This window comes from Terrapene carolina, unplaced genomic scaffold, assembly GCF_002925995.2.
Source record: "Terrapene carolina triunguis isolate 2854851 unplaced genomic scaffold, T_m_triunguis-2.0 Scaffold212, whole genome shotgun sequence".
Classification (NCBI taxonomy): Eukaryota; Metazoa; Chordata; order Testudines; family Emydidae; genus Terrapene; species Terrapene triunguis.
Genome location: NW_020664563.1, coordinates 9,989,773 through 10,005,461, shown reverse-complemented (window position 1 = coordinate 10,005,461; position 15,689 = coordinate 9,989,773). Strand labels below are relative to the sequence as shown.

At 50.7% G+C, this 15,689-nt stretch overlaps 1 protein-coding gene across 1 annotated transcript in view; it reads right to left on the bottom strand.

Annotated features, from left to right (window-relative positions):
- The window catches only part of LOC113407547 (pappalysin-2-like), a 155,966-nt gene extending 140,712 nt beyond the window's left edge, over nt 1-15,254 (bottom strand). Inside the window, exon 1 of the mRNA XM_026656179.1 lies at nt 14,296-15,254. Within this exon, the coding sequence (XP_026511964.1) occupies nt 14,296-15,239 (944 nt within the window). The 5' untranslated portion in view covers nt 15,240-15,254. The remainder of the gene's footprint in view (nt 1-14,295) is intronic.
- Between the last annotated feature and the right edge of the window lie 435 nt (nt 15,255-15,689).

Here is a 15,689-nt window from a genome sequence, read left to right as displayed (position 1 = left end):
TGTGAGATGCGCTGTCTGCAAACACTGGTTCCAGTACATCTCTCACCCTTTCATATCTGCAGGAAAGGAGCCCAAATGAGCTTCAAGCACAGCAGCATCAAAGCAAATGATGGAAACATTCAAAGGGCTATTCAGGGGGCAGGGTTTTCAGTCTCCACCCAGCTCTGCACTGCTGCCTGGTAACAGAATCTGGAGCAAGTGTCTCTGGTCAGTTCTTTTTCCATAGTGAATTTCCTACTGATGAAGCATGTTGAGTCCCCAGTCCTAGGACTGAAGGGCTCTACACTTACACAGAACAAGGGCAGCAGCCAGGAAATCTCCACATTCTGCCCCATAAACAGATCTCAGACCCCTTTTGGAGGCACCTCACGAGCCCTGCTCTACACCAGCAGAATTGCCTGTTGTTGACAATACTCAACAACAGGTTCAGCTGCACACAGTTTAGCTGCAAGCACAGATCAGGACAGTCATGCACGGCACCAGGAAACCATAGTTAAGAAGTGCTGGAAGCAGACATTGGCTTGGTCCAGATTTCCTGACCAGCATTTGCCTTGCTCTACATTTGCAGTGGCTGAACACACAACTGTCAGTGGGTTTTTCTAGTGTGGACTAGGCCTGAGAGAGCAGTTCATGGCCCAGCCATCCCTTTGGCCTCTCTGCTTAGGCTGCCAGGTATGGGGGTGGTTTATGAGATATGGACATTTGTCCTCTGGGAACTGGACTGAGACCCACCAAGTCATCTCAAATCAGATCACAACTTCTGGTCCCTTCTACCTTGCCCGGATTCCAGCTGGCAACCCAGAGGTGAAAAGCTCTATAACCCCATCCTCATCCTCTTTAGCCATCCAGACACCAATGGCTTTCCGTGTCATGTAAACGGTGACACACCGGGATCTGGCAATGCTTGCTGAGTGTTGATTGCTGCTAATGAGCTGTTGCTGCTTTTTCCCCCAAGAGGATCAGTTAGAACAGCACACCAACACAGTAAGCTGTGCGTCTGCAGCAAATCAAAGCAAGTTTATGGATGACTCTGGCACTGCACTGTAATAACTTCTTACAAATGCTTTTAATCAGGATCAGAAGAGAAAAGGGCAGAGAGAGAACAGCTTTCCTGGCAGTGTCTGTTTTGGTTACTCACCACTACAATGAACAGACAAGCAACACACCCTTAAAGACCTTCTAAACCTATGCAAGGCAGATGTCTGGCCGGCTTGGGGAGCTGCTGGACCAGTGGAAAAATGTCTAGTGCAGAATAACTTCAGATAGCATTACTTTTAGAGGTGTTCGTTGGCTGCGACTTTCAATTATTAAAAAGATGTTGCTGACTTTAAATGACTTTTCAAAGTGTTTTAAATCTGAAGTAGGCAGGTGCTGAATTGACATCCCTGGAGGATAAGTCTTCTTTTCACCCAGTGTGAAATTCACCTCTGTGCAGAGGATATGACAAAAGCCATAGCTAACAACTGAGACCCACTGGCCCTCTGTATTGTCCCCTGCACAGAACAGGGACAGCATGGGAAACCAAAGTACAAGCTTCTTCCACACTGCTCTGCCAATGTCCTCAATCTTATGGTGAGTCTCTATAGCATTTACCCAAAGTACATGCTGGATTCCGCTAACCAAGGGTCCATAAGCAGAACTTTGGTGTGTAAGTAAGAACGGGAATTACCTGACCAGATCAGACCTGTGCTCCATTTAGCCCAGTCTCCTCCCTCTGACCAGGAAGGTGCAAACAACCCTGAAATGGACAGTCATGGCACAACCTGCCCATAGGGAAAGCCCCTCGCAGATCCCATCAGTTAGTGGCTGACTTGTGCCATTCAGCATGAGGGGTTTTACCTCTTTTTTTTTAAATTTATGGTACCTAATGCAACTTTGGATGTTTTCATTATTTCTATAAATACCTATCATTTTTTGACTCCTGCTAAACTCTTGGCCTCAAGAACATCTTGTGACAGGGAGTTCCATAGGCTAATTATGCACTGGGTAAAAAAGGGCAAATTTCCTTTTATCAACTTTATAGAGGCTTAGATTTGTAAGGCCAAAAGAGCCCATTACAAACACAGTCTGACCCCCTGCATCACACGAGCCACAGAACCTCACCTTGTCATTCCTGCATTAAGCATGACAGTTTGTGGCTGAATTAGGTTCTATCATTTCAGAAGATCCATCTGTTGCCTTTCAATTTCATTGGAGGTCGCCTGGGTCTTGTATTATGAAACAGGGTAAAACAGGAGCACCTCATTCACCTCTTCTGTAAACATTCATCATTTTACATATCTCTATCATGTCCCTTCTCTACAGTTAACCCAGACTCTTACCTGGGTTTCAGCCTTAACCCCCACCACCACCACTCTTCCTCTGCACACACAAAACCCACTGACCGAGGTTTGGAGGTGCTTGAAACCCAAGCTAACATATCCAGCTGGGTGTGTGGATCGGAGACCAAGAGCCTCTTTAACTTGGGAAGGAACCTGCCTGCTTTGCAGTGAGGATGCACTCAAGTGCTGGTAGTCCTCCAATGCCCTTCACACAATTCTCCCTAAAGGGCAGACAAGTTCCCCCACAATCTGCATGACCAAACAGAAAAGAATCCTAGAGCGTCACACCGCAAAGAACCCTGGTCTACGTCCCCAACTCATATGAGTACAGCAGCCGTGGGCCCCCAGTCACATGGGTAGGGTTTGCAGTGTGGCTGCTCACACCCAGACTAAGCTAACCCAGGTGAATAGATCTGGGTGCCAAGTTAACTGTGCCATGCAGACATAGCCTTATTTGTCTCCTCTTTCAACAGAGCCATCCCCACCTTCTCAATCTCTTCTCCCAAGGAAGTCTTCCAAGTTTATGATCATTCTTGCTGCCCATCGCTTAACCCTCTCTATTTCTGCTAGATCTTTTCCAGAGAAGGTGACCAAAATGGAACCCAGTATTCCAGGTAAAGGCATATCATTGATTTATATAGTGACATACAATGCTTTCAGTATTATTTTCTACCCTAAAAATCTATCCATCCTAAGACTTTGCTTTTTCGACCATTACTGCATACTAAACAGAGATTTTAATTGAGCTGCCCACTATGACACAAACGTCTTCTTGAGTGGTCACAATTAATTTAGATTCCAGCGATGGGTTCAAAGTATTCCTTGCAATATGCATTACCCGTGTATTTGTCAATACTGATTTTCATTGGACATCATGTTGCCCACTCCCCTAACTTTGTTAGGCCCCTCTGACTTCCTCTGAGTTTACGCTAATCTCAACTGCCTTAAAATAATTTAATTTTGCATTATCTAAAATATTGCAGATTGAAAAATAAGGCATGGGGGATTTGGGGGCAGCAGATCTAGTGTGTCTGTGTTTCCTTACAACAAAAAATAAAACCTGCATGTATAGAATGGGCCGTCAGAGAAGTGAAGTTCTGAACAGCCTTCCAAGGGGAGCAATGGGGGCAAAAAACATAACTGGCTTCAAGACTGATCTTAATAAATTTATAAAGGTGATGGTATGATGAGACCACCTACAATGGCATGTAGCCAATCTGCAATTGCTAGTATCAAATATCTCCAACAGCCAGATATGGGACACTAGATGGGGAGGTCTCTGATTGACTACAGAGAATTCATTCATAGGTGTCTGGCTGGCAGGTCTTGCCCATGTGCTCAGGGTCTAATAGATTGCCACATTTGGGGTCGAGAAGGAATTTCCCCCTGGGTCAGAGTGGCAGAGACTCTGGGGGGTTTTCACCTTCCTCTACAGCACGGGGCACAGGTCGCTTGCTGGCTTAAACTAGTGTAAATGGTGAATTCTCTGTAACTTGAAGTCTTTCAGTCAAAATTTGAGGACTTCAGTAACTCAGCCAGAGGTTATGGGTTTGTTTCAGTAGTGGTGGGCAAGGTTCTGTGGCCTGCGATGTGCAAGAGGTCAGACTAGATGATCATGATGGTCCCTTCTGGCCTTAAAGTCGATCAGACCACACAATTTTTGCTCCTCTCCCAAGAAAGATAAAAGCACCAGAGCAGTTTGAAATGTTCACAACAAAACCACAAACCACGCAAAGTTCCCTTGGTTTGGAGAGTCATTACAAACTTGAAGCTCCCATCAGAAAAACAAGCAAGTCTTAGCAGAGATCTGGGGCTAGTGTCCAACAAACCAGAGTGATTTAGGCTTTGGCATCAAGCAGGAATCATGGTGTCAACATGAAATCAGGAAAAAACTGCTGTGATTTCGACAGAGTTTGGCTATGAAATTTTGGGTTCGTTCATACCTGAAATTCCAAGTGCAAAGCTCGGGGGGGCCAGAGGCGACAGGTTTGTATAATTTTTGGTGGTGCCCAGAACGGGTCCAAGTCCGGCCCCCCCACCACACACACACCTGACTAAGATTCTGGGAGGGAGTTTGGGTGCTGGAGGGGGTTTGGGGTTCAGGCTCTGGGAGGAAGTTTGGGTGCGGGCTCTGGGATGGTGTTTGAGTGCTGGGTGCAGGCTCTGAGCTGGGGCAGGGGGTTTGGGGTTCTGGGTGCAGGAGGGGACTTGGGTGTTTGGTGCAGGCTCTGGGCTGGGGTGTGGGAGTGGGTGCGGGGCATGGGACTGGGCCAGGGATGAGGAGTTTGGGGTGCAGCAGGCTGGGATGGGGGGCCAGAAAGGACTCCTCCCAGCCCTCTCCCCGCCAGCAGCAGCGAGATCTTGGGAGAGGGGGCCCCTCCCGGCCCAACACTCTCCCAAGCCCTCCCAGGCTGCTGTTCAGGAGGTCCAGCCAGGATAAGCCCCCCCAGAGTTGACCTGGAGTTGCCTGCCGGCTCCATGCTCCTCCTCTCCTCCTCAGGCACAGCAGCCGCCTCAGCCTGCCCCAGCGCCGCTCCCTTGTAGCCAGCAGTGGGCAGGCAGGGACGCTCGGGGGAGGCGCGTGAGGGCAGCAGGCGGGGCCGGGGGACGCTCTGGGGGAGGCACGCAGGGGGCGGCAGGTGCGGACGAGAGAGAGACCTGGCCCTGAACATTGGTGGAGCCAGGTCCCCCGGGCCCTGAATTTGCTGAAGCCCGGGCACCACGGGTCCATATAACTCACCGCCCCTGCGGGGGGTATTGATCACTGCAGAGTGAGACTGAAGCACAGGTTTACATGCAACCCAGGGAAGCCAAACTAACAAGCTGGGCATGGCAGTAGGCAAATATTAGGTGTGGAGGCTGTTATCTGAAATTCAGATATCTATGCAAGTTAAAGTTCTCTGCAAAGCTGCCAGCATTGCCCTCTGTGTCGCAGATTTTGGGCCAGCCGTGCGTCTGTGCTAACGCTGTATGGCAGTAGCCAGCGATGGAACAACTGCTCAGCTGGAGTGAAACCAACAATGGCCTTTCTGCTCAACCCTCCCTCCCTCAGGGCCAGATGGTGGTGTCCATGCTCCAGCCCTGCCGAGGGGACGGTGCAGACCTGCAGGGCCCCAGGCAGACTGTCCAAGATGGAGCAGCATGCTGCCCAAGCCCCGCTCCGTAAGCAACTGCTGCCGTGTGTGACAGCTACGACAATATCCTGGACACCCCGTGCTGCAGTAAGTCTCTTACGAGTTCACCGTATTCAAAATGCAAAAGTGTACGTACTCTTGAGGGATTGTACGCATTTCCATGGGGAAGGGTGACCGCAGCATCTTCAGGGGGGTGGCTAGGCAAATTCAGACAGGCTGTAACACCTCCAGAGAGGCTCACATATACTGGTTCAAACTGGGTTCTCCAGGGACCAACAGACAAAGAAAGGACGTTTGGATAAACTGCCTCAGTTTAAACTGACTCGGAGCTTTCATTCTGAGCCAGCAAATGGGCAGGACCTTCTGTCCAAGGAGGGCCCCAATCCTTAGGGAAGGGTTGGCAGGACTTTGGTCCCCGAATGCCCCCTAAGACTGAGGGGCTTGTTTTGAGGTGCAGTTGGGATGAACTTGTGAGTCTGAGTGGGGTTTGAAGGACTAATCACCAGCCAGATCCCGTGTGGGAATTGGGACAGAGGGTGATCTCTGGTGAGCTTAGTAGCAGGCAGGCATTGAATTAAATACGTTTTCTCTGGAGTGCTTTTACCCTAGGACTCAAAGAGCGTGCTTAGACAGAGCTGTGTGGGAACTCAACGGTGGCAGTCGCGCTGTGTACTGTCTCGCAGGACAGAAGGGAAGCAGGCCTGCTTAGCCAGGCTGTCTTTTGCGGGGGATATCACAGCAGAGTCAGGGAACTAAGCAGGCTGAAAGCACCCCACTCAGGAGGGAAAGAGCCACATGTCACCACCCAAGAGAAGTGATGGCTGAGGAGTCTGGACCCTAGAGCAGGTGCCCTTGCTGGACCATAGAAGGGGAATACAGGTGCAGTTGCCTTGAACTGTGACACCATGGCCCTGCCTCCTCCCCACCCCAGCCTGCCTCCCTTTCTGTCTGTACTTGTCAGAGCAGATATCAAGCAGTCCCTGTGCTGCCCAGACTACAGGTAATGCAGAGCTAGGGTAAGGGTTCTTGTGTGCCCCTACACATGGGCTGCTCCCAGTATGCCACAGCACAGGAGAGGATGGGCAGGTGGCTGATACATTAACCCCTCTGCCAAATGGCACCAGCTTGTATCAATCCCAGGCTGGCATCTGCCCCTGGGTGCAGAGACATACATGGAACACACACTGGCCTACGATTGTTACCATCCCGGAGGGAGCTCTTCCAGTGGCAACTGGCAGGTTCTCTTGGTTCCTTAGGGGGTCTTTTTATTTACACACAGCTGTGTTGGTGAGCAGACTGCGCAAGGCTGGCCTTGGGAGAGGGCCATAGTCCCAGGCGAGCAATGCATCCACCAGCGTGCACCTCCACGCTCCAACTGCTAGCTGCACCTCCCCGCCTCCGGACTGGAGCCAGCTGCACATGTGCTGACAGAACCGTTCTCCCTCAGAAACCGCTGACTGGATTAAATCAAAGCCTTTCCCAGGAACGGACCGATTTTGTCAATATTTTCAACGGAAAATTATCAAAATATTTCATTTCAACCGTCTCATTTCAACTTTTGTGTTATATTACAATACCAACGTCACAATTTTTCAACTCATATAACATAATAATTAAAATGATAAGATTGAAGCAAAACATTCCTAAATATTTAATTTCACTAAAAATTCCAAGTTTCAACTTTTCATCCTGATTTGGGACAAAACGAAGCGCTGAAGTCTCTGAAATTCCCACAGGATGAAAATTTTGGGGTTTGGGGTTTCTGCCAGCTCTACTAGAGGCTCTGATATCTCTGAAATAAACTCTTTGGCCTAGAGATTCTCAGATAGTGTAAATCAGCTGCAATGGTTTACACCAGGATCTTGCCCTTTGCCTCTTGCAATCATGGGACTAAAAGACTCTGTCCAGATATAAGCACAAGTTTCCCATTTTACTGCTTTCTCTTGGTTGTTCATTTTATTTTTATTCCAGTTCTCCCCTCACCGACCCCCACATTAGGCAAATCCCTCTTTAAGTTCCCACGATGCCCCCTCTCCTCATAAATTTTCACTTACAGTATTTTAGGGCCAAAATCCTGAAGACCTGAATGAGGGGGAGTTTTGCCTAAGAAAAATTTCTTGGGCTAAATTCTCTGCTCATGTACATTAAGAATGGTCATATTGGATCAGACCAATGGTCCATCTAGCCCAGTATCCTGTCTTCTGACAGTGGCCAATGCCAGGTGCTTCAGAGGGAATGAATAGAACAGGGCAATTATCGAGTGATCTATCCCCTCATATCCAGTATCAGCTTCTGGCAATTGGAGGTTTAGGGACACTCAGAGCATGGGGTTGCGTCCCTGACCATCTTGGCTAATAGCCATTGATGGACCTATCCTCCATGAACTCATTTAATTCTTTTTGAACCCAGTTATACTTTTGGCCTTCACAACATCCCTGGAAACGAGTTCCACAGGTTGACTGTGTGTTGTGTGAAATAGTACTTCCTTATGTTTGTTGTAAACCTATTGTTGATTAATTTAATGGATGACCCCTGGTTCTTGTGTTATGTGAAGGGGTAAATAACACTTCCCAATTCGCTTTCTCCATATCACTCACAAATTTATAGACCTCTATCATATCCCTCCTGAGTCATATGTTATCTAAGCTGAACTGTCCCAGACTTTTTAATCTCTCCTCCATACAGAAGATGTTCCATATCCCTAATTTTTGTTACCCTTTGTGATTGGGGCGCAGGGACTCCTGACTAATGTTTAGCATGTACAGCAGCAGTCACCCCAATGGGTGCAGTCTGCGGGGAGGAGGGATGACCCCACCTAGTGGCTACAGTTTGCGGGGCAGCAAAACCACCTACCTAGTGAGGTGCAGGAAGGGGGAGGGGAACCCGGGCCCTCCCACTCCACCAGGTTCCAACCCAGGGCCCTGGGAGGCTGGTTCAGCTGCTCACCCATCTCTGTCTGGCATCAGCCTCAAGTCAGCTTCCCTGAGTCACTTCCTACCTCAGTCTGCACCCCATCTGGCCACCGTCCTTCCCTGGGGAACGTCGCTTTCTGTGCTTCCAGCCCCAGTCTCAGTCGCTGTTGCTCCCCGGATCTGTGCAGGTTCAGTTCTGGTCCTCTCCTGGAGTTCCCAGGGAACGTCATCCTCCCTAGCTTGCCAGCCCCAGACTGAGCTGCCTAGCTGGCTTTAAAACCATGCCTCCAATCCGGGCATGCTCAGCAAGGGCAGCGGGGCGGAGTCTCCTTAGCCCAGAGCTGCTCCTTATTCTCCTCCTGTCCGGTGAGGGGTTTATATACCCTGTCACATCCTTCTCTGTACTTTTCCAATTCCAATATATCTTTTTTGAGATGGGGCCACCAGAACTGCATGCAGTATTCAAGGTGTGGGCGTACCATGGATTTATATAGTAGTATTATGATATTTTCTGTCTTATTAACTATCCCTTTCCTAATGATTCCCAATATTCTGTTAGCTTTTTCGACTGCCGCTGCAGATACTGAGCAGATATTTTCAGAGCACTATCCACAGTGACTCCAGGATCTCTTTCTTGAGCAGTAAAACTAATTTAGACACCATCATTTTGTATGTATAGTTGTGATTATTTTTTCTAATGTGCATGATTTTGCACTTATCAACACTGAATTTCATCTGCCATTTTGTTGTCCACATTGAAGTCAATGGACAAGCAGTGAAACTGCACCAATTTATACCAGCAAAAAATGTGGCCTCTCTTATTTAAGATAGACCCTTTCTCCTCAAAGACTCAAAGCACTTCATTAATGACATGTAAATAACAAGAATCAATTCACCACCACCCCATTACACACAGTAAAATGCAGCCACCTCTGGGGATAGAACACTGTTGGACAGCACGCGGCAACACTACACAGCAGCCAAGAACATGAAGTGAACCATGTGAAACTGTAAAAGGAATTTCGGTTGGCAGAACTATTGTCCACTTTGGCATTTAAATGGGACATGAGATTTATCTTCCCTGCTCTTGGGAAAAATGCCCGGGGATTTTTAGTGGCCTCAAGTGGCCACAGCCTCAGATAAATGGGTTAGTGCTTGGAAAGCACTTGGAAAATGTAAAGACCTAGAGACACGGCACAGTGAATATTATTGCCACCTGAGTGATTGCAGTGGCAGGAAGAATGTCTCATGACAAGGAGCTCTAACACAATTCCAGCTGTATTACTCAGACAGTAGCCAGGTGGGAGCATGACCATTTGACAGACAGCTCTTCCATCTTCCACTAGTATTTCCTCAGCCCGTCCAAATAAGTGCAAGAAACATTCAAGGAGTCTAGGAAGGAAAACCGAAGGCCAGCAGTGTCTGGTCTCTCTTCCCCTCACTCATCTCACACCCATCAGCCCTTTGCTGCCTGTCCTCCCCCATTTCCACTTCCCTTTGCCTTCCTGTACGCCTCTGGCCGCCTCTCTCTCCCACTCAGCAGAGCCCATTTAAAACTCACATGAGTTCCAGTCACCTTCACAGTCCTCTTTCATTCCTCCTTCTCCCGAGGGTGTCAAAACAAAACTCACGAAACACAAACCTTCTGCAATTCCAAACAAACCCATAGTCCTGCGTCGATCCCAGCTCTGTACAGTTTCTGTTTCCTTGGCTTCCCTAGCCTTGCTGCCCCTCTGAGCACGCACACCCCCACCCCTCCCCTGCAGCTCCTTGCTGCCCTTTATTTTCAGTTACTCAAAACCTCCCCAGTGAGGCTTAGCACATAATCAGCGCTGGCTCAGCCCCAGGCTCTCCAGCCCCTTGTAGGGACGTGAGTCGCGGATCCCTAGAAGTCCATGTTGCACCTTTTCCCACCAGGTTCTGCTACTTCACCTACTTGTCTTGGCCACTGGCAACTTCCACTCACAGCGTTCCACCCGCTTAGAGAGATTCCTCCCTCCAGAGTCACTGAGACCTGCTACATCCCTTCCCCAGGAGCATCTCAGTGAGCACCCGATGCAACGGAAAGCCAGCCAGGCCGAGGCAGAGAGAGAGGAGGAGGTTCGCTCTGATGTGAAGAAAGAAAGAAAGCATGACATGTCCTTCCAATCACAATCCAAAAGGCACCTTTGGCATAGCCCCGATGGCTGGAATGAAACTGGGCAGCCCATCTCCCTTCTGGGCCACAGACTTCCCTGGGCTCAGCTCCCAACTGACAGAGAGCCTGGGAAGGAAGCAGGCTGCTTTTGCTGTGGTTTTGTTTGCTGACTCAGGGAGATCTGTGCGAGCGCCTGTCTCCTCCCTTCACCCACCTAGCGGCATAGGCTGCATGAATTCTCAATGCCACATCCATCTCCAACAGCGACACCATCTGCCTGTCTCTTGGGAGGCAGTGGGTAGTGCCCCTCCTCTAGCAGGAAATCCCAGTGCTCCCTGTGCACAGGGGTTAGCTTGGAATGAGCAGGCTTGTCTCCGGCCCCAGTGATCCCATCCATGCCAGTGTCGGTACGGATACAATTAAGAGGTTCAAAAGCGACTTGGTGAGTTGGGTGCTCAAACTAGGACACCCGAAAGGGGCCTGATTTGCAGAGAGCAGATAATCCATATCCCCTTTCAAGTGTCTCCAGCCAGGCCTCAAGAAGCATAGGTCCCCCCAAACCACTGGGCACTTTTGCAAACATAGGTCGTATCCATACAAGGATGCAGGGCCGGGTTCTCCACCGTCTCACCTCTTGCGAAGTCAATGACCCCATGCAGACGCGGTGTGGTGTGTGGACGATGGTAGTGTTTTAAGTCCGTTTTGCACAACTGTGATTGACAACAGCAATGGCAGGGCAGTGAGAACCAGGCCCACAACGTACCCTCCCCCCCCCGTTTTCATCAGCAGAATGGGGCTTGCTCCCTCTTGTGCTCAGATCCTGTGACACACACACACACACACCATGAGAGGGGTAGGGATTGCTGCCCTGCACGCAAGGCCAAAGGGGGACCATGCCCCTTAGCACTGTGCATGGTTCTCCCTCGTGCCTGCTCAGCTGTCTCCCGCTGACCCAACAGCTCCCTTTAGTGGTGCAGGGCGTGCCCAGAGGGCGAGGCTGGGTGACTGGCTCCTGGGATGATGCACATTGTTTCTTCGCCCTGGGGAAGGTGATGCAGCCTAGGGCTGTGCAGTGTCTCAGGGCCAGGAGCCACGCCCCCCTTTCTGGGAATGCAGACCCTGCTCGGCACACTGCTGGCTCAGGGCAAACAATTAATAACAATACCTGCAGTAATGATTAATGGCAACTGCTCCCTCGCTGGCACAGCACCGAATGCCCCGCGGAGACAGCTGGAAAGAGACACCTGTACAGTGTGATTGATGGTGTTGAACTTAACAGCTGGGCTGCCAGGAAGAGGTGGGGGAGGGCTGCCATGAGCACAGAGTTGCAATGGGGCCATGGGGCATCTGCATGGACAGCCCTGGCGTCATGGGTACCCAGGATCTGTGCGATCCCCAGGGATGTGCACGGCTTGGGGGTGGGTCCCACAGCCTTTTGCACAAGAGGGAGCAAACCCCATTCCCTGATGAAAATGCAGGGGATGGTCTGCATGACTACTTCTGGAGGCAAGGTGGGTGTGACGCTGGCAAACCAGGTGCCAGCAAATGCCGAAGTCTCCAGGTCTCCACTGAACACTGACAAATGCATAGCTGGGATCAGTCTGGCTCACCTGTGTGTTGGTGGTGTTAAAATGGGTATTGGAATTATAAGAATGTGTTTAAGGTTTAGACTTGATTGGATGCTGGGGAGTTGCCACCTGCAGTAATCTCCCTTATAACCTCTGTATCCCATAACCATAAGATAATATTGGACTGGTTGTAGTGTGAGCCTCTGTGTAAACCACCAGACAAGAGCAAGACATTCAGTAGCATGAGCTGCTGGTCTCCACAGAAAGTGCTCTGTCCTGTCCAACAGGAAAGGTCCATCGACACCAGATGGACTATTGTGGGAGGTTAAAAAGGACAAAATACACTGGTTGTTCTGCCCTTCCCCACACGAAGTTCAAGTCATGCAAATGGATTCCTCCCTTCAGCTGAGTTTGCAGCTCAATGCGCATGGCAGGAGGGGGATAAAAACCCCAAACAGAAGGAAGTGAGGATCCCTATGCTGCTTGGACTCTGAGGGGCAAGTTTGCTAGGTATAAGCAAGAGATCCCCAGTACTTAGCCCTAGGTAGCCCAAAGGATCATACAGAGATTGCTTATTATAGAAGCTTCTATTATTTTTTGAAACTTAAGATTGTAACTCATTTGTGTATGTATGCTTACCTGCTTTAACCCTATAAAAAACTCCTGTTTCCTTTTCTTACTTAATAAATCTGTATGTTCTTTATTATAGCACTCTCTTTGGTGTAAGATCTAAGGTGCTAGTGACCTGGGGTAAGGAACTGGGAGTCACCTGAACATTGCTGTAATTATTAATGTCAGGGACCATCTATCATAAAGATAAGCTTTCCTCAGGGGCAAGTCAGATGGGCATACCCACGGGGTCTGTCTGTGATTGCATGTTTAGGTTGTCATAGTACCTGAGGAGCGTACACCTGATGAGTGGTTGGTGAAATCTAAGTATAAAACTCAGAGCCTATTAGGGGTTAGTGCCCTGGTCCCTAACCATCTGCCCTGAGGTTGGTACCCACTCTCTTGAGTCATTGCAGGCAAGATTAGGCAGTGGTGCTAGAGGTGCACAAGGGCTGGGCCAAGAGATCTGCCACCTTGTACAGTTTGCAGGTGGGAAACCTGCCCTTAGAGGCCCCTTGAAATTCACAGGAGGTGGGCTCGCTCTTCCCTACAGCATGAGATTCCAGGGGGATCTCTCCAGATGTTTCCATATTATGGAATTTATTTGTGTGATTCCCATCTTTTCTGCAGAGCTCTGAAATCCTGACGAGTTGCAGCTCCTTCTTTTTATGCATCCCTCCCCCCCCCCACCTTTTATTTTTGTTTGTATCTTGCACTGAGATAGTGTGGGTCTTTTAACAACGTTGAAAGGGTACTGATGGAGAAGTGTTTGCAGTATGCACACCAGCTCTCTGGAATACCACAATTACTCGCATAGACACAAATGGACAGATTCACTGGTGCGCTCTGGCTTCTTGGTACCACGCTGACATGGCAAAGCAGCAGTGAACTTGGCTCAACTGCAGCGATGCCAAGTCGCTGGAGGGCAATGGTGAATCCGATTCAGAGATTTTTACACCAGATGAGTTCTATAGCCTGATGCTAAATTTGTTTCATCTCTGCTCACCTGGTCTCTGATCCTAGTTATGTAAAAATGAAATGAATTTCCTAGTTCCTATTGGATGTTTGTCCATCGAAAAAACAACCACTGTGAATTTGGCAAATGGCAGGAGCTCCTCAGAACAGGCCCAGGACTGGAATAGCAGGGGCTACAGATGAGGGCTAAGGTATGCTGAGAGAGAGATGTAAAGCCAGCACTAGGCATAAGCAGACTAAGTGATTGCTTAGGGCCCTGAGCAGCACAAGGGGGCCCCCTATTTGCTTTTGATTATAAGAACGTGTCTGTTTTAGTATGGGGTGGGGGGGGAGAAATATTCCGGCTAAGGCCCCTCATGTGCTAGCACCGACTCTGGAGAGGTGTATGGAAGAAGGGGCTGTGTCAGGACTGCAATGGTGGAGCTACATGTCAGGGCTCAGGTGCACTAGAAGACGTGGACGTGAGAATAGAACAGCAGGGAGTATTGGCGGTCTGAACAGAGGTGCGCTGGCAGAGCCGTGTGTATGGGGAGCCCAGCACTGGACCAGCAGAGGTATTGCCTGGCCTGCACACAGGTGCCCTGATAGAGCTGTGTGGGAGCCTACACCGCCCATGAGCCTCCCCACGCCCTTGCCTACCGTTGGGGCGAGTCTGGGTCGAAGCAGGTCCTCCGGACATCAGCCACCTCAGGGTCGCAGCAGTCCCCGTCGTCGAAGTCGTCCAGCATGTTGTTGCACTCCATGTGGCAGACGCCGTCCCGTCTCTTCCAGGAGTAGCAGCGCCCCTGCAGGCGGCAGTCGCCCCCGTCGTAGCCGGTCAGTGGGTGCTCGCACTCAGGGTCGCAGTGGTCGTTACCGATCTTGCTGGGCTCACAGTTGACGAGGATGGTGCGGTGACGCAAGGAGGAGTTGTGCACCTCATGCAGGCTCAGCTGCCAGCTGATGTTGTAGCGGGCAAAGGCCTCGCTCAAGGCCTGATGCTGGCGTGCCACCTGCTCCCGGCTGACAGTGGGGTGGAGCCCCTGGTCGTCGTGGATGTTGACCACCCGATACCGCACCACCTTCTCGCTGCGCAGTGGCCAGTGCCCGTTGTAGTGGGAGATCAGCTCCACATTGTCACAGGCTGTTTGCCCGCAGGTGGGGGGCGCCAGTGGAGACAGCAGCTCAGGCTCTGGCACATGGAGGGACTCGAGCAGCGGGTAACCCCCATCCTTGAAGGCCACCCACTGCTCCTCCAGGCGGGTGAAGCCAGCCCCAAGCACCATGGCAGCTTCCGCACCCTCGCTCTTCCGTAAGAAGCCACGCTGCAGCCTGGCCTGGTGCAGAGCCACGCTCCAGAGTGCCAGCGACGCCAGGTGCCCACGGAAGTTGTGCCCATCCTCAGAGCTGTCCCCTCCCAGAATCAAGCTGCGGCACGAGGCCATGAAGGGACTATGCAGGGCGCCGGCCTGCCAGTCACTGTTGCCCACCCGTACCCCGTCCAGGTAGAGCGTCATCCACTGCCCGTCATACGTGGCGGCCACGTGAGTCCAGGTGTTGAGCTGATAGCGGCGGTAGCCAGACACCACGGTGGCTCTCCTCATCCGATCTGTCCTGAGCAAGAAGAAGAAGCGGGCATCCTTCCTCCCTGGGCGCTGCAGCGTGCGAATGCCCAGCGCCCAGCCCTTGTCGCTGGCCGTGTGGGAGCAATTGTCAAACACACCTGCAGGGGGCAGGAGAGAGCAGAGAAGGGACTCGTAAAACGTAAAGCAAGGGACACGAAAGACTGTGACAGGAAAGCATCCAGGCCAAGAGACAGGAGAGCTGGGACTCCTGCTGCTATGCCCCACAGGTTCAGAGGCAGGGGGAGGAGGATCTGGTGGAACCTGCAGAACCTCTTAAACCTTCACTCTGCTGCTGAGCTAAAGGATGCTCTGGGGCCTGCTATGGGAACCAGAGGGCTCCATGTCCTGGTGCCCTGTCCCGAGGCTGCAGCCATTCCACAGCATCCTCCTGGGGATTTCTCCCCCTCCTGCCCAGCTGCCCAGCACAGC